The 23327-nt window shown below is 42.4% G+C and overlaps 1 protein-coding gene across 1 annotated transcript; it reads right to left on the reverse strand.

Annotated features, from left to right (window-relative positions):
- Positions 1–11876: 11876 nt before the first annotated feature.
- ACBD7 (acyl-CoA binding domain containing 7) lies at positions 11877–22871 on the reverse strand. Its single transcript, XM_078663602.1, has 4 exons — positions 22718–22871; positions 17672–17789; positions 12186–12248; positions 11877–12095 (listed from the first exon to the last, which is right to left on the reverse strand). Exons 1-4 carry the CDS (start codon positions 22727–22729, stop codon positions 12022–12024), a joined length of 267 nt encoding a protein of 88 aa, XP_078519728.1. The 5' UTR covers positions 22730–22871; the 3' UTR covers positions 11877–12021.
- Between the last annotated feature and the right edge of the window lie 456 nt (positions 22872–23327).

Below are 23327 nucleotides of genomic sequence, written 5' to 3' on the forward strand. Positions count from 1 at the left end.
GAAATCTAAGGAGGGTAAAGGGAAAGGGGTAGCAGGCACTCTGGATGCCTTTTTAAAGGAGCTGAATCTGCAATTATAAATAAAATTAAGTTAACAGAATGTAGGCTGTCTTTAGATTCACAATTACTCCAGAGTCGCCTTGCTACTAGTAGTCTAAATCTTAATGAAAGTCAGATGGAAGGAGGGCCACAACCTAATGTGTGCTCCCCACCGCTGTTAGATTCTCCCAATACCCAAGAATCCCAAGAAATCCCGGATTCTCCTACCATTAGAGATGAACCCAATGTACTAACTAGGGCACAGAAATCAAAACAGTTAAGTGGAAAATGCGCGGTATTACAAGGTAAAAAACGGAAGGGACAGATAAATAAAAGATCATGTAAACAGCACATATCTAAACCCTCAGTAAAGACGGGCATGCAAGAGATTGAGCCAAGCTGTGAATCTCCCCTGATAGATATAACACCTGCACAGATGGCATTAAATATAAATCAGGGTACGGAGGAAGTCTTTTGGACTAAGCTGGAAGCAATGATGAATGCCCATTTACAACCTATTGTACTTAAATTGGTTGATATTGAAAATCGGTTAGCACATATAGAGAGGCATCACCCAAATACCTGTGCGCCACAAGCTGAATTAAGATCTAGCTTGCACAGGCCAATGGGGAAAAAGAGAAGTGGGGAAGTTGCTATGTTCGACTCCCCTGGGCAAAGTTTGATACAGGTTGGGACCTCCAAGGGGCACATAAGTCCTGTGGTGATTATGGATGGACCGTCCCAGGACAGGAATCAAGTAATAAACCCCACGAATAAGGATAAACCCTCGGGGGCAGGTTCTTCTCAAAATAAAGGCAGACAACCAAAAACTTAACGCAGAACGTCCCTTAGGTGACTTGTTTGTTAGCAGCCCAGACACAATTTTAAACTTGCCACCTCAAACCACGCCTTACATTGTTGTTTTAGCAAATGCGCGCCCACTAAACACAGGGGAAGGGGAAGACTGGCCGTCTTTGCGGAATAAGTAATTGTATCCTTTAAATCCCAAGACAGGTATAAATTGTGATATATTGTTTTCTGAAATTAAGATGGCACGAAGGGTCAGATGGGTGGGACCAGGTGAGAAATCATTGGTGGGGGATTGCATAGTTTTAACCTTTAGGTCCCCAGGGTTGGTGAGCGCCATTAACGAAAGGATGCTCGATCAAATTATGGATAAAACAAAAGTTTTGATTCTACCACTGGGTTTTTTCTATTGCCCTCCTACCTGGTTATCGAACTTAACAGGAGCAGAGTATCAAAATAAAATAATCCAGCAGCCACAGTTTCCACCATGGTAACATGCAAATCGTTTTGACCCCCTGAGTACATTAATAGAGGTTGACTGACCATTAACAGGGACCCCATTGGGAAAAGATGTCAAAGATATGACGATATCTCCACCATGCAATGGGAACATTAGCAAATCTTTCTTATCGGTTGACCTTTTGAGAGACCTTGGCGACTCTCAGCTGTCTCGCAATAAAGACAAAATCCGGGCTTCGTCTACAGATTGTGAGGAAAATAATACTACTACTCATACTGGCCAAATATTAGAAAGCCCTCGCACTAATAAACACCCAGATATAGAAAAAAAATCAAAATAACAGGTGTACCTTTAGTTTAATCTCGTGGAATGTGGCAGGCATCTCACGAAGATTATTGGATGAGGCATGGATTGAATATATTAAATCCTTTGATATCATCTGCCTTCAAGAGACCTGGAGTAGAACTGACCCATCCCTTGAAGGATATTACTCGTCTGTTGTTCATGCTGAACCATCATTGGCTGGGAGAGCAAAAGGTGGGCTAATGACTTCACTCTCAGTAAAATATAAGTCAGTAAAAATAGATAAAATAATGACTTCTCCATGGTACCAATTGATTATGATTAATAATCTGCTCTCTGTCCCCTTGTTGTTAATCAATTGGTACTAGATTATTTTTGACACGCAGAATGCATCAATTATTGATTGTTAAAAAAAACATTTTATTAATTTTATACGGTCATCATACAATCAATAGTAACTTGTACCATATCCATTTCTGTCAAATATGCCCCCATATTAATACCCAACTCCCCCCTCAACACCCTCCCCCCTACATACTCGGTGGCTTGGGCACGTGCAGAATCTCATACCCCACTATGGTATCAATTGTTCAAAGGGCTTGCAAAGCATTGTTCCTGGTTTGTCAATCACATGGACATGTATCGCTCATTCCTTCTCCTCTGCCATCGGAGAGTCCCTCAGAGCCTTAACCAGGGCCTCCCACGCTCTAGCCACCTCCAGAACCTTATCATTACCCACACGTGTAGGCTGCCTGAGCCTCACAACACTCACAATTCGCCAACTTACAGAATTCCTTGCGCCAGCGCCTGCTCGAAGGCCCCTCTTTTGCCTTCCAATGCCAAGTTATTTCTCGTTTGGCCAACAAGAGACCCAAATCAATACATTTGCTGGTTACTTTAGTTTTAGCCGTGTGCGGGAACCAGTGCAACAAACAAGTGGCCATATCGTACTCTAGTCGTCTATCTGTAATCGCATTCAGAAGGTCCCCTATTTCCGCCCAGTAACCCTCCATCCGTGGGCACAGCCATAGCATATGTTCCAGTTCAGCATCCTCCTCTAGACATCTGGGACACGCCGCGTCCTGGACCCGGAAGTATTTCCGGATCTTGCCCAGGGTCAAGTAGGCCCGGTGTAGAATGAAAAACTGAATCTGCTGGAGCCAAGCGTTCCTGTTCCCCTTCCATGCCCTTTTCAGAATGTGTTCCCACGTAGTATCCGGGAATCGGACGGCCTATACCCCCTTCCCATTTCCCATTTCCCCATTTCGCTTTGAGGTCCGCCAGTATGCGTAATCCCTCACACAGCATCCGAGATTGGAGGCAAGTGACCGCCTTAACGGTCCCCGCTGCCATCACAACATATTGGCAAGATGCATCAATTATTGATGGCCTGCAGGTTGAAATAGCTAGAGTGACTGAAAGATATTCTCCCTTGTGTATCATGTGGTTGGGGGATTTTAATTGTACCACATGTCATCAAAGCAGGAGTAAGGCTTGTGGTTTACTTGATATTAATGAACAACCACTGGCACACTTCAAGCATACTATACAGGCCGATGCATTGAACAATATTACTGTGGTAAATGATCTCTGCATGTTGGAAATGTCCTCTAGCATTTCAACCATACCTATTCCAACCTTTCAAGGGACTGGGGAGCAAATGTGTGTGATGGATTTTGTGTTAGTTTCTAGTAGGTATGTTCATCTTATTGATGATTTTAGAATAGAAGTAAATCCTGCTAGTGATCACAACCCGCTTGTTTTATTGTTGGGCACAGTAGTTGATATGGAACACTATTGATCAACCTATGAAATATAGTCACAATCATGGCTTTAGGATAAAAATGGGACAGGGTAAATCCTAAAAAGTTGGAAGAAACAATCTTTAAAGCCAATCTTTCACAAGTAACCACCTGCCTAACGAATACCTGTGAGCCCAAATTAATAGTACAGAATTTTGAGGCTCTTTGTGAGAGTGTGGCCGTATATTTGTTTAAACCTGCCCGGAAGGGTAGTACCCAGGAAAACAAATGGTTTGATGCTGAATGCTCCACGGCACAAACTTTATTGAAAAAGGCCTTACACGGAGTTCCCCGGGACAAGGAAATGGTTAAGAAAGCTAAAAGAAATTATAAAGAGACCATTGAAAAAAGGAAACTGGAATTGAAAAAGCAGGCTTGGGATGACCTTGAGGAAGCCTCTGACCTAAGAGATAGTAGGTTATTCTGGGAGGTTATTAATCGCCCCTTCCTCAGTAACGAAAATAGGACCATGATTATGCACATAACCGGGGAGTCTGGGAATCCCCTTATTCCAAGATTTTTAACCCCAAGGGTACTAGTTTGATAAACGAAAGTGAGGATGAAATTCACCTTAATACTGAGACTGCACAAAAACTTAGTGTCTCACTCTCTCTGGGAGAAGTGGAGGAGGCCCTGAGAAGAGGTATTTCACTCAAGGCACCAGGCCCTGATGCTGTACCCTTGGATTTGTTTAAAAACAATCTTGAAGTGTGGGTACCCCTGTTGCCTAATGCATTTAAGGCGGTTACTGTGTGGCGTATTCCTTCATCCTGGAAAGAGGCAGTAGTCGTGCCTATTTTTAAAAAAGGTAATAAAAGTGATCCCTGCTGCTACAGGCCAATTTCCTTAATAGACGCCTCATGTAAGTTATTGGGGAAGAGTAATATTGGCCCGCCTAGAGACATGGGCGAGTTATGTAAAGGAAACCTTTTTTAAAATTGGTCTTGGAAATTTTTATGATGATCCAGATTCTATTAAACCAGATAATAAGATGGTGATTAAGCATGCATATCGCACTGTATTAGGCTTGGCAAACCATAATATTCAATTGACACATCAAGTGGGTATATTACAGCAACAGTATTATCTGTCCTGCACTGCATTTTTTAGTTGCTTTTCCAAAGCAAGGGGGTTGGTGTGAGAGGCTACCCCCATGCCCATGTGACAATGAAGCTCAACAGTGTACAATTCATTTTGTGCTCTTTTGCACACTCTATAAAGCCCCAAGAGACCGTTTTATTAAACCCCTTTTAAGGGAAATTCTGCCTTGTAATTTTATGGAAGGTTTTGAGCACCTAAGATCACTACAAACTGCTGCTATATGCAGCTCTATGGTTAGCTTCATTAGATTGGCTCTTTTAACCAGGAATCGCTACTGTTAGCATGTCTTTTGTTTTCGAACGAAATCTATTGTGTTTGCCACCAAAAGCTAATGAAATTATTAGGAAATGAAATTTTACTGATGACCTGTGCGATTGTACTTATTTGAAGTTAGTAAGTTTCTTCTTTGCAGTTGCTTTGCACAGTCAACTGGGTTGGTGTGAGAGGCTAACCGACTTGTATATGTACCTTGATAAAGCACAGTGTATTTTAAATTGGGTCACATGTTTTCATATAGAGATTCATAAAATATTCCTTGATGGATATCCGACCTTGTTTACATAAGGAAGTCTAGAGTGACAGTGATGGAGATTATCTTCAATGGTTTCTTAATGTAATTGTTATGACTTTTTAAGAGGAGTAGAATGTTAAATGATGTTGTGTCTTTGATATATCATGGTCTGTGCCTTTTAAGTGGGTTGGTGTGAGAGGCTAACTGACTTGTTTATGTACTTTGATAAATCACAGTGCACTTTAAATCAGTTTTAAGAGATTTTTTAGAAATAATTCTTGATGGATATCAGATGGCGATTATATAAGGAAGCCTAGAGTGACGGAGATTATCATTTACTGTTTTTTAATGTAATTCGTATGAATTTTTACATGAGTGGAATGTTAAATGATGTTGTGCTTTTTAATATACCATGTTCTGTGCCTTTTTTTGATCATGTTGGATATGAAATATGATTTGTGGATTGTTTGTTGTTAAACTGTATACTTTTATGATTCTTCTGAATCGAATAAAGTTATTTATGAGGATGGTGTGGGTACCTATACTAGCAAATGATTTAGAGGGTTCTTTTCAAAATGCCCTCTTTCTTGCACACTGGCTTATATTTGGAAGGTAAAATGCAGCAAAATTGAATTGGAATCCTATGCTCCCACATGCCATCAGATAAAAATTGTACCTCACTTGTGTGGGTAGGTCTAGTTCCCGCAACAGGAAAGAGCCCAAAATATAACATGGTCACATCAGATTTTTCCACTGAAAACATCCTCTTTTGTTTTACAAAGTGGGTAGCTGTGGAATTTAGGCCTTAACTCATCCGGCATCTAGGGACACCTAGCAAACCTGCACATTTTTGAAAATTAGACAACGGGGGGCCTAAGGTGGGGTGATATTCAGAACACTCACCAAATTTATTTACCCAGATTCTCTTGCACGACTGGAGTAAAAAAACAAGTTTTCTTCACATTTGTGGATTCTGCAGGGAGCCACAACCCAGCATTTCCCCACGTCTACGGATAAAAATGGTACCTCACTTTTGTGGGTAGACCTAGTGCTCACAACAGGAATGGGTACAAAATGCAACATGGACACATCACATTTTTATCACTCAAAACTGATGCTTTTTTGCAAACGTGGGTAGCTGTAGATTTTAGGCCCTAGCCAAGTCAGAACCTAGAGAAACCTAGCACACCTGCACTTTTTTTTTTTTTAAAGATACCGAGGGTATATGGGGGGGGGGGGTCTTGCATGACTCACTAGATTTTCCTACCCAGAATCCTATGCAAACATGACTAAAAACCAAATCTCACTTTCCTCCTGTTTCTGTGATGGAAAGTTCTATAATTTGCAGGGAGCCACAAACTTCCTTCCACCCAGCATTACCCCAAATCTCCTGATAAAAATGGGACCTCACTTGTGTGCCCGCAACAGGAAAGGTCCCTAAAAGCAACATGGCCATATCCCATTTTTCCACTAAAAATATACCTTTGTGTGCTTTGGATTTGGGGCCCTACCCCAGCTGGAACCTAGGAAAACCTAGCAAACCTGCACATTTTTAAAAGTAGATGCAAGGTGGAGTGACGTGCATGACTCTCGCCAGATTTGTTTAACCAGAATCCATGGCAAAACACAACATTTCAGTAAAGCACACTTTTTTTTATTAATCTGTGTGATGGAATGGTTCTGGAGTCTGAAAAACTTCCTCCTACCCAACATTCACCCAAATCTCTAGGTAAAAATTGTACCTCATTGTGTGGTAGGCTTAGTGCTTTAGACAGGCGAAAATGCAACATGGACACATCGCAATTTTCCGTTCAAAACTGACACCTTTTTCCAAAGTGGATAGCTGTAGATTTTGGACCCTAGTTCAGGCAAGACTTTGGAATCTTAGGAAACCTGCACTTTTTATTAATAAAAAAAAAGTTGACACCTGGGGGAATCCAGGGTGTGGTGATGTGTGTGGCTCTCGCCAGGTGTTCCTACTGGGAATCCCTTGCAAACTGTAAACTTTGAATTAAAAAAACAAATTCTCCCTCACATTTCTGTGAGGGAAAGTTCAGAACTTTCCCCTCACAGAAATGTGTGGAAAATCGGTGTTTTTAGGCACAGGTTGAGGTTTGCAGGCCGTTGGGCATCAAAACTCAATGGGATCCACACAAGACCGCCACCCCAGACTCCCCTAGTTTTCCAGTTCTCAAAAATGTGCAGTATTGTAAGTGTTATTTCTGAGTCTATACACAACTGAAGCACAAATGCATACTGGCTGATTTTGAAATTACCAGTATTAATAGGGTCAAAATGGACACACTATTAACACTATCTGACTAGTGAACCCATTACTTGGTGTTAGTGAGTCGTAAAGCCGCATCAAAGCACCAGTCACTTTATAGCCCATTCACACGCATTTCATGCAGCCCACACAATGCCAGTCATACCGCCTTCCACCAGCCCAATAAATATACACACACACCACTCCCCTCAACAAACCACCACCATTCAAGGGCTCATCACATTCATAAGTCAACTGGACTACAACACCATCCACACTGTCAGACAAATCAACTTATTATAGCCACACCTTGCAAACTAGTATACACATCCCAACAGCCACATTCCGCCAGCCAACCGCCACACATTCCACCAGCCACACTTTCCATTGGATATGTAGTGAAATTAATTATCTCCATTTCTAATTCAACACTGTAGCACCTGAAGGGTAATGTCATTTATGTACCTATTTAAAAGATTTCAATTAAGTCCTCGGTAGGGAGTTGCTGTGCTGTCAATAATTTAGACATGCTTACTTATCAACCATTGGAAATGGTCGCAAATGTGTCAAGAGTTGTGAAATCGATTTTTCTGGAGGTAAAAGCAATGTGTTTCACTGCTGTGTGCATTTGTATGGGCTGTCAGATAATCACACCTTTGAACTTTGCTGTGAAGAATTCATTCTAAGAACTGCTGCTGGAAAAGGCAGCAGTGCAGGAAATGTTCTCTGTTCATAGGATTAGTTTGGCAGATTGGTTAGAAAGGTAATCCGTAAGCAGACATGACCAGTGACAATGTATGCATGAAAAAAAAAAAAAGCGGCTAAATTTACAGAACAATGTTTGGAACTGCTGGTTGATTCAGTCCTGGCAAATTGTGATGTTTGATTTGGTTCATAGTCCCATCGTACATCTTTGCGCATCGAAAACAATATCTGGAGACTGTCCTGCACAAGACAAATGCAATATCCGCAACCAAACCCCTTGTAACTAATACTAAGAAGAAATGGCATTAACTGCGCAAGAAAGTGCACGAAGATTATAGCAAGGCTAAAGAACAGTCATGTAAACATTTTCCTCTTCTCCCTTTGTTAAGGAAACTTTAGGCCCAGGTGAACTTTTTACTACATGGGTGTAATATGGAGTAGTTTGCGTAAATTTTGTGTGAAGCAAAAATTCCAAAATAACTCAACTACACTTTGTCAAGTGAATAAGTAACATCCCATGCAAAAATTTAAAGCATGCACATGGAACAACTTGAACAATCTGAACGCAAGTGGCTGCTGTATGGTGCGGAGACTGGTACTTCTCTTACTTGTATGCAGCAATCATGTATTTTGTGGTTTTTTGCATAAAATGCATCCTCAAGCTTTTGAAGAAAGGGCAAATGTTCTGCTAAATGATATCCTCGAATGCCAGACTTGCATACAAAAATGTAACATTCACACATCTCACACACCCCTACATAACTTTAAACACTTCATAAACTTTTACTCCATGAACATTTCAAGATGTAAAAAGTTGTATCCACAAATCTGCTCTAGTGCAATTCTGATAAACGTGTACACCGTAATAGAATCCAAAAGCAAGGCTATCACTAGTTTCCCCAGCTTAAATTATCCCAATCCCTGACAGTGAAGTAAAATAAGATTGCTAACTCCAGCCCCTCCCTGGAGGAAAATAGCATGCAAATACCAATTCTGGAGAACACACTAGTTACCTCCAAATTAACACACATCAAAATCAGCCGTCTTCAGAGCTCCATTGGAAGGAAGTATAAACTCAATACCCGTCTTCACTAAACTCATCCCGTTTTATACAGAGCTGCATTGAACTAAAACGCCTTTATTTGTAAAGGGCATATATATGCTTGCAGCAGTTGGACACTGAGGAATCAGTAATTCCGTTGGCCGCCAAGAACGACAGGACGTCGTGTGTGGACAGAGGTATTTGACTTCAAGGGGGCACACAGTCTCGCATTTGACCGCCCTCACACATGAACTCACCTGAAGGGACGGGCTGCTGCAGCTATGGGGACTCAGGCAGATTCCCGCTGTTTCTTGGACCTACGTTCAACCCACCTCACCTGGAGCTGGCTGCAACCTACAGTTACCCCGCCTCCCCACGCCACCAGCCTCGCAGCGCCGGGACAGTGCCTGCTGGGACTTGGAGTCCATTGAATTTTGACATGTGCTCCTATTGGTGTGACGACATCATTAGGGGGAGGGGATACAGCACTAGCAAGTATTTTACACAGGATGAGCGATATGGGGTCGTTACTCAACAGCACAAGGCACTGAAGAAGGAGAGTGTTCCGAAATGCATCTGCCGTTGCTGGGGTGTTTGAAATAAAAGGTTCCTGCACTGCTTTCCCCTGTGGCCTCTGATCTTTTCCTCGTGAAGGGATCCTTTTGGATATATATATATATATATATATATATATACACACATACAAAATTTATATTTATAAGAGGTTACAGGGACGTTCTAGTTAGGCTCAGATTTCACTCGTACAAAACCAGTGAAATTCAGCAGTTAGTTACCTGAACCAACTATAACTTACTCCCGGTTTAGTACCTTATATATTACTTAACTCATGACATGGTCAATCGCATCACTGATGACATCATGGATAACATCCAGTTATTGCGAGTTTTTTCTAAAACTTTTGTGTTTTAGGTGAATATACTAAGGTACCACAAAAGTTAAATTAGTATACTTGGTGCACTACTACTGAGTGGTTCCCTTTAACAGTTTATACGAGTCACTGTGTGAGTGGGTGTCTGAGTGACTGTACAGGTGAGTGGCTGTATGAATGGGTATCTTATTGACTTACTTAGTGGCTGTCTGTATTGGTGAGTGTGTGGGTGTGTCAGTGAGTGTGTGGGTGTGTCAGTGGCTGTGTGGGTGTGTCAGTGGCTGTGTGGGTATCTGAGTGAGTGTTTGGTTAAGTGAGTTGATGTGTGAATTTCTATATAGAAGAGTGAGTGTCTGTGAGATTGGCTCTATGGGTGAGTGGTTGTATGGCTGTGAGAATGGGTATGCAAGTGGTTGTGTGGCAACAGTAGGGGGGTTCTTCTCCCCTCCCCCCACCCCAAACAACCCTCAGCAGCCAAGGGGACTTTATCCCCCAACCAGTAGTGCACCAGAGGCCCCTCTTCATAATGGTTAAGAATAGGGGCAGGGCCTCTGGTGAGGTCTCAGCAATATCACTGTGGGGAGGCACTTACTCCTGGCAACATTAGGGCTGGTTGCCCCTCCCCCCCCCACAAGAACCATGAGCAGCCAAGGGGACTTCATCCCCCCCCACGCAGAGTGGTTGAGAAAGGTGGCGGGCCATCCTTAGCACTCAGACTTGCTCTCTACAAGTCCTTCATTTACATTTTTTTCTTTTCCTGCACTTGTGGCATTACTCCTTTTAGACTCCCTCCCCAGTGTGTCCTCTCCGTTGACTGACAATCACCAAACAATTGCAGCTTCCTTTCCATCCCCCTCAATGTGTCCTGTTTGTTGTACTTTGCACCAAGCTCTACCCTTGCCCTCACTTTTATCATTACTAGCCCCACATTTATCCTCTTTTGCTCACCTTCTCCATGCATTGGCCCAACCAGCTTGCTCCTGTTGACTCCTCCAAGTCTCGTCTCAAATCTTCCCTTGTCCAGAGTTGTGCCATGTCCGTCATGGACTTGCTTCTTTCATGCTGTACCCACCAGCGTCTGTTACACCCCCCTCCCCACCTTCTGTTACACTAGCCCCCCCAATGGTCACCTTCATTTGTCCTTACATTATGCCAAGGTTCATAAATAATTATTTTTTTAAACAAAAAAACTCAAGTACTGTTCTCCAATTCTTTTCTAAAGTAGCAACTGTCCACTTCATGGATGACCACTGCCCAACCTTTGCTGTTCCAACTAAGATGCTGGCTGTGGTCAGGGTAGAATAAAATATTTTGTGTGGATATATATATATATATATATATATATATATATATATATATATATATATATATATATATATATATATATATATATATATATGGAAAACCCTCTGCTTAGTTACAAGCAGGATTTTACAAGTGTTTCCACAAATACTCATGGAAACTAATATTTGTTGCAAAATTACAGGACTACTCTTGCAAACTCGAGTTAATTAATTACATTCTGAATTCTGCTCCTTTGTGGGTCACGAACCGGAGTACAATATTTCGAATTTTATAGATAATTGCACCTCAGTTTCTACACGGTCTACCATTATCACCAAATCAATCTCCTTGAAGAAAGAAAAAAAGAAACCTAAATATGGATGTGTTGACTAAGTAAAGGCTAGTCTGATCACCATACAGTAGCACCGGTCCAGGATTCATAATGAACCAGGATTTTGCCCCAAGGCAAATTTAGCCAATTAGGATATACTTTTAAGTTTACTAGAGAGTTTCTGCATCAAGTAAATGATTGTTCATTTTGGAAGCTGGTGGGGGTTCAGATTTTGAGAGGGGGTGAGGCAGAGATCATTATGGTATTGACAGCTAAGAACTGCAGAAGTTATGTAGCAATCTTAAAGTTACCATTCATAAAAATCAACACATAACCATTGTGCAAAGATCACATAGTTGGTTTATTCTAGCTCCTTTAAAACTGCTCAGAGAGCAAGACGGTAGAAAACTATACAAAGCAGTTATCAAAGGTTTACATTATTGAAATTCGGCATCATCGCTGGCTTTCAATATTCACGCAAGTTACAGTCCATACTTTAGTACGATTTCCTTTGCTTTTGATATATAGGCAGCCATGGCATCTTCCTTTGAGGTACCTAAAAGTAAACAAAAGGTTTATTGATAGGTTTGCTACAGGTTGTAAAAAGGATTACATATTACATTCTAAATAAAGATGGAGTATTTACCCTTTCTTAGATTCCATGCTTCCCATTTGGCCTTCGCCTTCAAATCTAGCATTCCAGGAGCATCTTAAAAAATAAAACACACTATGGTTAACAATACATTCCAGCATAAGGCTACATCACTTCTAGCAGCTATGCTATCCGTAATCTTAAAATTATCTTCAAAAAGCTGCTGAAGTCCCAGTTTGTCCCCTTGTTTAATCCATGTTTTGAAAAGACCCCATTCAATATAAGTGTGAAACTAGTTCAATTGCAAATCGAATGACCTTGCACTTGCCTCTTTCCCAGAAACTCAGTGTGGCTGGTTATGAAAATTATCTAGAAACTGCTCAGAACTCTAAAAAACAGGTCAGTCTCTGGACATCCAATAAACTATTCTTATAGATCCATGCACCCAGCAGCAGCTCCCACTGGATACCAAGACCATGCCATAACCAGAGACGACGGTGAACATTTCAAATCTAACCAGAATACATTTCCCCAAGATTTCATGTTGGCAGAGACAATGACATGCATACAAGCTATTGACGGTAGTCTAAGTGCCAGGTTTACATTCATGCGGATTAGGTTTTTACTAGATGAATTATGTGACAGCACTCCTAGAGAGCGGATTACAGAAGCAGCTTGTTAATGTTAGTCAATCGGGCAATCATGAAAATATCTGAAAAGCCATGTTGGAGGCCCTCATGATCTATATGAATCTTTGAACCAGTTTTTGGCAGTCTGAGATAAAAGCTGCTCTGACAAATATTGTTCCAAGTCGCCCTCCCTTTCCCTCTGTTGCCTTTTTAGAATAATGCAAAAAGATCAATTGATGAACGGAATGCTGAACCACGTCAAACCCACCCCCAGTCAGATATTCTGGGCCTAAAGCCATTCTGTTTTTTTGCTCACCACACCATTCCAGTTTGGACCCAGCCATATGCAGATCAGTCTGGATCTCGCTCGCCCTGGAAACAAACATCCTCAGACTGATTTTGGGGTGATCACCCCTCATCAGTAGGAGGCCTGAGTCCAGTGGCATGGCGAACACAGGACCCACGCCTGAGCATACCGATCGCACTCGGGGTGACGAATGCAAATAGAACAAATTGGACTGAACTCTTTTCGCCTTTTTTTGGAAGAGGCATGTGAATTCGACCCTGTCATTTTGTAGCAGGGAGAGTTGTAAAAAGAACAATTGGTGGACATAATGCAGAACAATGTCATACATTCACCCCAGTACAGAGATCTGGGCATAAATCCATCTTTTTATTTGCTCGCCATTCCAGTTTGGACCCAGCTCACTACACCACTGGATTCAAGCTAGCCTGGCTGATGAAGGGTGATGCCCTGAAACCAGCCTTGAATGCTCGTTTCCGGTCCACGGAGGACCTGGCTTGGCAGTTCGGGCTGGACTGTTCCCAGAACGAACAAGTTCAAGACTGATTTGCATATGGCTGGGTCCAAACTGGGGTGGTGTGGTGAGCAAAAGAATGATGGATTGAGCCCAGATCCATGTGACTCGGTGTGAATGTTTGCATTCAGTCAAAGTTCCAGTCTTCTGCCTTTCCTTTGTCCTCAAGGTGAATTCCTTTCCCCTCCATGACTAAATGGCTTGCAAATGTTCCACCATATCCCCGCTTTTGGCCTCGTAATCCAGCATAGTTCTGGAGCGGGTCAGCTTTGGCTCTACCGCTAGTGCCTCTACCCCTCTATTCCCCCATGACGGTTTGCTTTATTTCTGGCCATAGATACATGATACATTGAGACATACTGAAAATGGGTAAGAGGAAATGTTATAGAAACAAAGAGGGGTAAATGAGAGACAGACAAAGAAGTGAAAGAAAAAGGAAAGAACGGTGTGCCATTGTAAGACCTGTCAGCCTTATGGTGGTCTTCCACCCTCCAACATTTTGCCTTCCTCCTCAATTTTTTCTGACCTCGCCTTTAGGACTCTGTGCACTTTACCACTACTAACCAATGCTAAAGGGCTTGTGCTCCAACATGTGCTTCTTCCTTCCAAAGGTTGCAGTGCCCTTCCATGTTGGCCAAAATACAATTATACGATGATCAACTATTCGTAGGGTATGTAGGAGCCAAGAAAGGGAAGGCCGTGCGGAAACTGAACTTCTCAAGATGGATAGTGCTCTGCATAAAATATTCTATTCATTGGCCAAGAACCCACCCCCTAAGGGCTTGCATGCTCATTCCACAAGAGCGAAGGCTGAGACCACTGTTCTGGCAGAGTCCCTGCTTGGGACATCTGTCAGACAGCAACATGGGCTTCTCAGCAAACATTTACCAATCACTACAGCCTAGATAGGCAAAGTGCCCTTCAAGATGGACTGGACTATTTGGTCCTAAAGGACTTTTGGGTCTCAAATCTGTTTTGCACACCCACCTCCAGGGAGGTTTCGCTTGGGGATCTATTCTACTGTAAGGACTCTGCACCAGAAGTCTATCAGATTGTGGAAGCTGAAAAATAATAAGGAATAATACAAATAACACAAGTCTCTGTCAGCACAACTGTTAGCAAGATTTATTGGAGGTCAACAAACAGCAATTTAACGTGCAACACGGAGACATCAGCAAAGCCACTGAATGTCCAAAGAGGTGACGGGTCGGACAGTTTATATAGGCCAAAACCACAAAAGGATGTAGCATCATAACATACGTAGCACAAATTAAGCATAGTTCATTTGACCAATTAGCAAGTGTTTGAGTAGCCATATACCATGTAAGGTCCGAACTACACTGTTGCCAACCACGTGGCCCCAAGTGGGCAGCTTCTGGGACTTTCCACTGTAATGTAAGATATAAGTCCGGTGCCTTTCCAGTTAATAATTGCACACAATAGTAGTGACCAGAAACATATTGTGAAATGGGATATGCGAGGCTTCTTCAAGATTAACAAGTTACTTACCTTTGGAATCGCCTTATCCGGTAGCGATTCCATCTAGCTGCAGATTCTTTACCAGCTCTCCCGTCTTCCCCGCTCTGCGAACTGATTACAGTGTAAGGGTCACCCTTCGAAGGGCCTTGGAAATTCACATCCGGTTCACATGTGCTCCTTGTGGCTGTGCTTCTGGTGTGGGAAGTGCCGAAAAGAAACTGACATCAGTGCACTGCGGCTGCGCCCATATAGGCACCAGCACATTACTTCAGGCACAGATGACGCAGAGCTGAACACCACCACCTACTGGCTCTTCGGGGTACTGCTTGAAAATCTTCGGTTCTGGTCAGATGCCTGGGAATTATTTTAAGGTAGGGAATCTGCGGCTAGATAGAGTCTCTACCAGATAATGCATTACTGAAGGTAAGTAACTTGTTTATTTATATTTTTAAAAAATTATTAATTTTAAATTTTTTCCTATGGGGTTTTAAGTCTCTACCTCCATTATTTTGTACGGGAGAGTGTTTAAGAACCAGTGGTTTGTCATGTGTGGAGCTGGACTTGCATCAGCTATGACCTGGAGTGATTTACTACCATTTTGGGCCCCTTTCTGGCTGTAGTAACTTTGGATGGGCAGTTTGTGAATAGTAATTAGCTTGCTATTTTATGGTGGGTACAAGTCTCTCCCTAAACCCCTCCCTGGCCCTTCCTTAACCACTTCTTAGTTACTAAACTCTTTCCCTTTAGTAGTAAGTATTCCCCATATTACAGCCACTCTTCCAACCCTCCCACATTTGCTACAAAAATGTATACTTACATGCCTGGAGACTCTGCATTCAGATCTCTGCACAGAAAAAGATAGGAGCGGCAGAGGCGCAAACTGGCAGCAAAAGAACAAACGGCTGACCAGGGTCAAGCACATCCATTCCCTATGTGCAGTCTATTAGTAGATGGTGCAATCGCTTCCTGCACCCGCCAGATGCAGATAGTGGCCAAATGTTCAGGAAAAAAAATTAAAAGTGCACTCGTTGCAGAGTCAATCGAACAGGCCAAGTTTGTCCAAAAATACTTCTTTATTTAGTTAATCTTAAAACTTGCACAAAGACAACTATTTTTGTTCCCAATTTGCCAGAGGGAACTTGATCAGGGCTCTTAAATTTCCAACTGTGTTATCGATATAAAGTGAATGGTAGGTAAGTGTGAACCTCAAAACACTCAATCAACCTCAAATGAGAGGTGGATATGTGTTGCAGGATCTCACACCCAAGTAATAAAGGATTCCAAATATCCAAAATTGTCTTGCGTAACGGCATGATAACTTGCCGATTATCATGCTGTTACACAAGACTGCTATAATATACAGGCCACACATCAGGAACCTTTAATTAATAAGTCCCTTGCAGGTCAAGCGGCTCCTTGGACCTTTGTGTATTTTAAATGAATTTTGGATATTTGAAATCCTTTATTACTTGGGTGCGAGATCCTCCACCACATGTCCAACTCTCATTTGAGGTTGATTGAGTCTTTGGAGGTTCATACTTACCTACCATACAATTTATATCGATAACACAGTTGGACATTTAAGAGCCCCGATTAAGTTCTCTCTGACAAATTGGGAATGAAACGAGTTGACCGTGTGCCATTTTTAAGATTAACTAAATACATATTTTTGAACAAACTTGGCCTGATCGATTGACTCTGCAACAAGTGCACTTTCCATTTTTCTGAACAGAGGCACAAACTCCTTAAGTAGGTTTGTGAACAGCATTTTGTAGAATAATTTTAGTATTCCAAAACTAACTATAAAATGCAATTTGTGAATACCTCCCTCACATGTTGAAACTAAACTTACTGACATCATGAAACATGACTGGTGAGAACCCACATAAGCCAAACTTCTCCTGGCACTCAACTAATTGCATACAGTAAGGTATGTATACACTACACTTAGTAAGCCAGAGAGGCAATGCTTGTGCATTAGGGTCTACCTTTATCTATTTCAATATGTGTGTAGGGTAAAGGGCCACATGCAGCATCTTATCAGAACAGCAAGAGCATTGGGGAGAAACTCAAATTTTCAACTGCAACATTTCTAATACTAGCATGAAAATCAGAAGTGGTGGACTCCCCCTTTCTCTTTGTTCCCTAATCTCCTCTTGTACCCACATCACTTGGTACTTTTCACAGCAAAGAAAACTAATGGCCCTTTCTCTTTCCACCTGCGGTGACCTCCCCTACTTTCTTCAAAGAGGTAGGAAAGGGTAGTCATCCATGGCTCCTTCACTGTAGAAGGACAGTTATTAGGATAAAGAGTTATGGCAGGTGTGATGTACAATCAAGACAATTGTGGTTACTTGCAAGCACAAAGGTCCTGGGGAATTGGAGCCTGCAGTCTAACACACAAATAGATTTGCAACCATGACCTCACCATCATTCTGACAAATTACAATTAGACATTGACCCTTTGGCTTTACTAATGATGGTAAGGAGGATTTTGCACACGTAATTAGCCGTGCATGCTTTTGTGCCACCATGTCTATGTTAGCCTGCTTATATTCGCTTTTGAAGAAAGAAAAACATGTGTATAATGTATTTGACTAGAATGCTTCATTACCTATATTGATGTCACCAACAGTGGCTTGCTTGTAAAGCCCATACAGTTCCTTCAGTTCATCATCGGTTGGTCTTGTTTTCACTTTTTTTACATCGTCTGCAATCTTCTCAAACTCTTCCTGAATAAAATAGTCCACAAGATTGCTCAAGGAACAAAATATACTTCAGCAAGCAACATTATAGAGATGATTAGAAATTATCTCAGTCAATTATTAACTATTATCACCTTTATCTGATACAGAGAAAGGAAGAGACATCTCTGATGAGACACAGACTTTTAATCTAAACTGATATGCGTTTTCGCACAATCCTTGCTTCATAAAAAGTATCTGCCAAAAACATTTTTAATCACTGGACTTTGATCAGTAAGGTGACTTGCTTCGGTCTCACTAAATAAAATAGTCTACACCCCACAGAAAGCTGGTGGGACAACTCTCCTTGATAAAGAAGTACCAATAACTAGGATGATGAAGGCGTCCTCTTCTGAAAGCTGTAGACTGGTCTCGGTGCGCATGGATGGGTTGGGGTGAGGGCGATGGAGTGGTGGGGGAGAGTGTTGCAAGCATTCTCTCGCTTTCAGTTTACTATTTCTTCATGTCAGCCAAGCTAGTAGCCAACAGGTGCACATTTCAAACTTGCAATTTCCCCAAAAACGTACACCACAACAGTCAGTCACTAAACAGTCTATTCTCCCCTCAACCTATTTTTTTTTATTTCAGTAATTTTTATTGAAAATAAAAAGCATATTTTTAATAGAGTCTACTCTTGTGAGACAGAGGTGACCCTCTGTCACTAAACTAATTTAGAAGAACGTTCTGAGGAAGATAGATAAATATCGGCGTCGCTCATCATCTTACTTGTCTGATGGAGACTGAAAATAAATATGTAAATATAAAACAGGATACAGAATCTTTTACGGGTGTTCCAATTACTGTAATTAAAGCAGTGCAGATAGAAAAACAGTTTTTTTTCTGTTACAGACTAAGCCTGCTGCCTAGATAAAGGCAGGATTATTATGGTACCTTGTCCAGGAGCAGACACTGAATACTGGCACAAGTTGGGCAAGATTATTATGGAACTTCTAATCTCATTTAGGGTGCAAAATAGAGTTTATGCCCAAAGCAGGATTCAAACTCCATTGCAAATCACACGTGTGTTCCCTCAATTTGTGGTAGGTGAAACCTGTTGCCAACTAGAAGAGTGTACTGTATACACACAGTTTGTGCTCATCAGAAAGGATAATACGCAATACTGGCATTTTATTTACCATTAAAAGATGTCAAGCTCTGAATCCAGTGCAGATTGTGCACCGCCGAATTAGCACACCCAACGTTAATGTAAATTTTTTGGTGCACAAATTGGGCCCTCTGTAGAGCATGTTAAAACGAATTGTTTTTATTTCATAACTTCTATTCACGCTTCGAGCTCAATCTAACAGGTAATCTCTACACAATGCTAAAATCACGTTTTGATTTTTTCCAAGTATTCTGAAAATCTGTTCCAAACGGTTTGAATTGTTCAAAGTGATTTGAATCCTTGAGAGGTCCAAAACAGATTTTAAGCAGCTGTCCTAATGGCAGTTCCCCAAGTGATTAAAGGACACATTTAGTTATCGAGGCAGACTTTATCTACTAGTACAGCATCTCTACGAATAGCGTACAAATGGCAGCACATCCCTTAAGTAGCAGGACATCTTTGCGTGACTTCGGTAAAGATACATTTGGGCTATTCAAATCAATCCCAAAGATGCCCAAAAGCAAGCTGTACTCTTCGGCACTTTTAAAGGTACTTAGTATGAAATAATTGCTGAAGAATCATCTAAATATGCAACTCGTCTAGTTAATCTCTGTTTTTTATACAGTCAAAGATAAATCCTTTAAGCAGAGGATCCCTGTGTGTCCACTGTAAGCCATCATAGACAGAAGCACTGCACCCTTTCTTTGCCTCTTCCATGCCCCTTTGTCAAGAGTAAGGAGACTCCCTGATCAGTCTTCTCTATGAAAGATGCTAGATTCTTGGTAAATTAGCTTACCCTGGACTGCACTGGCACTAAAAACTGAGGGCCCAATTCGAAGAGCCTCCGCACTCTGGATGAAGACCCTGCAGTCGTGGTGGTGGGCCTGCACTCATGGAAGGGGCCCACACAATTAGAAACTGCCATCACCTCAAACAAAGATTACTCTAGGAAAGAGGTGGCTTGATGAAATGAAAAATTATATTTATATAGCGCTCAAACTACCCGGAGGCCTCGCAGCGCTCTATGACCAACAAGTGTCATATCCTCAGTAGGGGTTTCACGTAGTCGACTGAAACATGTCTATCACCAGTGAAGCTAAAAGACTCCCCAAATGTTTTAGTTCACCACCAGAACACCCCAATACATAATAACCGATCCTACCAAAATGTAATTTTAGCCCACTTCTGTGATTTCTTCACTTTATCTTTAATGTGAAGCTTAGACGCAGTGTGTCCCAGGAATTTATATCTCTTTGATAGTGTACCTTATTCTACATTTCATTAGTGGGAAAGTCACTTTATATTCCCACTAAAAGGACTCCTGCATTATTAAGGTGAACATAGCATGTTACAGTACATGCGGGTGAGGTGGCAACATCCTCTCCTTACAGGAGGTGGGAATGGAGAGTTGTGCTTAATTGGTGAAGCTTGTGGCAGAGAGGTACAAACTCACCAGTTTCCAAATTTACTAAAATGAGATGCAAGTAGGTCCGTGGAGAAAATGGCCATGACAAAGTAAAAAAAATTTAAAAATTTAAAAAAAACACAAATGAAAAAATAAATAAACCCACACACCACACCCAACCAAACATTTAAAACGTGGAAATAAAAAATACATTGACAAATTAATAGTTCTTGTAGTAAGTCAGTGTTAAGAACGACACGGTAAGAACTGCTAAAGAGACATTGTTGAGACTTTTTATACATTTTGTGACGATCAAGCGCAAACCATTGTGCAGAACCTTCACTTCTTCCAAAGCCCACCGGTTGTTAGTCATTCAAGAACAAGGAACCACCAGGACACGAAGGCCTAGATAACAGGCCTGAGGCAGCAGTTCCTTCTACAGATTGCAATGAACACAACCATTGCCTTGCAATTGGAAGCCAGCCGCGTACTTTGGAAGCACAATGTGTGCCAGACCCGATTAACACACTGAGCACGAAGGATGAGTTCATGCGCACAGTAGGGCAGGTCTGCTTTCACGTCTTTGTGTTCACGTCTAGCGGGAGGGACTGACCACATACAGACTCCCGGCCAAACCAGATTCTTACAAAACTAGACACAGAAACCGCATTGTTCTCCCTGGCCAGGCAATTTTAAGCAACATTATCTCATCCTGCCCCTGTAGAGAGTTTCAAAATGAAACAAAGATAAAGCATAGGAAAAAAAAAATACCTTCAGTAACTTACTTTTTTTGTAATTTTATGGCAGAATTGGCTCTCGCGCTCATAAAAAAAAATGCATAGTAACAAATGTAACGTTTATTCGTCATTAGCATACCGGAGGGACCAAACAAGCAGCGTTCCTTCATAATATTATTTCAGTCCAATGCACGCAAGGTCAAACTTCATTGTGGACTAGCATTTTAAAGTCATTGGACTCTTGAAGGAGATTGAGGGCTCTGCATTTCATTTATGATAAGTAGTTTTATCCCTCATAAATTGTTTTATAAAAAAGTATAAATCACCCTTTTCTGGCCCTGTGCACCATGTTAAAAACCATGGTATGTATGAGCTTTCCTGACTGCGCAAAATTGACACCTCCCCGCTCCCCTCTCTCTCCTAGGGAGCCCTGGGGCAGCATGGAAGCGCCGCGGTGGCTTGTGCTGCGTCCCTGGTAGGCCTTCAACGAGACTTTGCAATGGCAAGTGAAGCAGCGCGCGCGTCTCCTCCTCTGTGTGTGTGTGTGGGGGGGGGGGGGGGGGGGAGGAGACGTGCAGCACGCCACCAAGAACGACGATGAAATAGCGAACGACTCCTTTGCGAAATCGCCTTACACCGGGTGCAGTAATTTCTGCATCTCCGTGCTATAGCGTGCATATTCTAAACCAGTCCGGGGGCGTTAACGCTTCACACCTCTATAATGTACTAGCCTTGGAACCGAAAAACGACCAGGACACATACTATGCTCACAACACGGCACAGAAAAGAAAATAATGAACAATACAAGGTGTAACGTTCAGCGCTCTTAATGGCCTCTCCAATTGGAAGCGGAGCCGTGTCCTAAACCACCTGACCACACCCTGAGGGAACAGAGCACCGAGCAAGCGCCTCCCTACCTTCTTTCAAGACCGGTTTCGATGGTGTGTTTGGCAGTCGATAGTCCAGCCTCATCTTGCACCACAACCACTGCATGGATAGATGGGCACGAAGCATTTAATATGAGTGAGTTAAGAGGGAGATACTACACTGATTAGAAGTGCAACAAAACTGAAATAGTCTATACTTCCGGCATCATTTAAGGAAACGCTTGTTCTTCGCAGTCACACTTACTCCAGAGCTTGAAGTGGAATGAAATAACGAAGGGGGGGGGGGGGGTCTAAAGAGGTGCGTGTCCGATGTAATCAAGGGCGTGGCTTAATAACAAGTAAGCTACACATCTGTTTAGCATAGGTGCCGCCCAACTCGTACTTTCCTGCTTCTGACATTGCATCCATATACATAATACAAGTAACATTACACCTCCAACAAGCCAGGACTATTGGCTTTGTCAACGGTTGTTAGTTGCATCAGCTAAATAGGGCAAATGCTTCAGTTCTGAAATGAAGAGACTAGAGAACTACAGCGAGTCTCTTTGAAGTTACATCAAAGGCAGCGAAGGGTGGCACTACTGCAGAGTTAATATTTTATTTTCCACCGAGGATGTGGGCAAAAATAAAGAGCCCGAGTGGGACCCCTCTCAGCACCTGCTTTTTAGAACTGCCGGATTTTGAGCACTGGCAGGGCCCAGCCCACTTAAAACCCCGCTCTTCTCCACTGGTTCCCTTCCCTCTACGTGGCTTCCCTAACACAGACTTTCAGTGGGTGTTACCTTGAGAGACATTTTGGCCAGAGGTTCGCAACAGGCGCGGATGCTGAGTCTGCACTGCACGTCTTCCCAGTCAGATAATGGTCCCTGCAGCAGCGCGCTCCCTCCTCTTATAGCGGCAGCCCGCTGCAGCCGTCACTCAGCCTCCCATTGGTCCAGGCGCGCGACGCGTGACATCATCGCAAGCCCCAGGGATGGCAGCAGCTGTGAAGGGCAGGCAGCTCCTGCGGCAATAACGGGGCTGCGGACCTCGCCCAGGCGAAATCTGAGCATGCACCTGACCGGGTCACTGCTGGGAAATATCTCGGAATCACTGATAGGATAGACGTAACAATGCCGTCTTAAAGATGACGTATAAGTGGTTAACGAGAATCATCACATGCAGCAGCTGAAGCCTACTAGGATCCACAGGCATCGTCTCTTACTACCTCAGTGTTTCCTCATGTGGGAAACTCTTACATACAGATGTTGCGTATTTACAAGGGGGGTGGTCGGTGGAACTACTTTCTGGCCCCGTCGCCGCGACTAGATTAGGCACATTGCACATTTGAAGAAAATCTGATCATGCGGCACACATTATGGCAATAATGGCATGCTTTTATGCCATCAAGTG

The sequence above is a fragment of the Lissotriton helveticus genome, chromosome 10 (assembly GCF_964261635.1).
Source record: "Lissotriton helveticus chromosome 10, aLisHel1.1, whole genome shotgun sequence".
Taxonomy (NCBI): Eukaryota; Metazoa; Chordata; class Amphibia; order Caudata; family Salamandridae; genus Lissotriton; species Lissotriton helveticus.

Coding starts and splice junctions, on each gene's coding strand:
- ACBD7 (XM_078663602.1), bottom strand. Junction 12,249..17,671: donor TGTTGGTGACATCAATATAG/GTAATGAAGCAT, acceptor TTATTTTTTAAG/ATGCTCCTGGAATGCTAGAT. Junction 12,096..12,185: donor AGCATGGAATCTAAGAAAGG/GTAAATACTCCA, acceptor GTTTACTTTTAG/GTACCTCAAAGGAAGATGCC.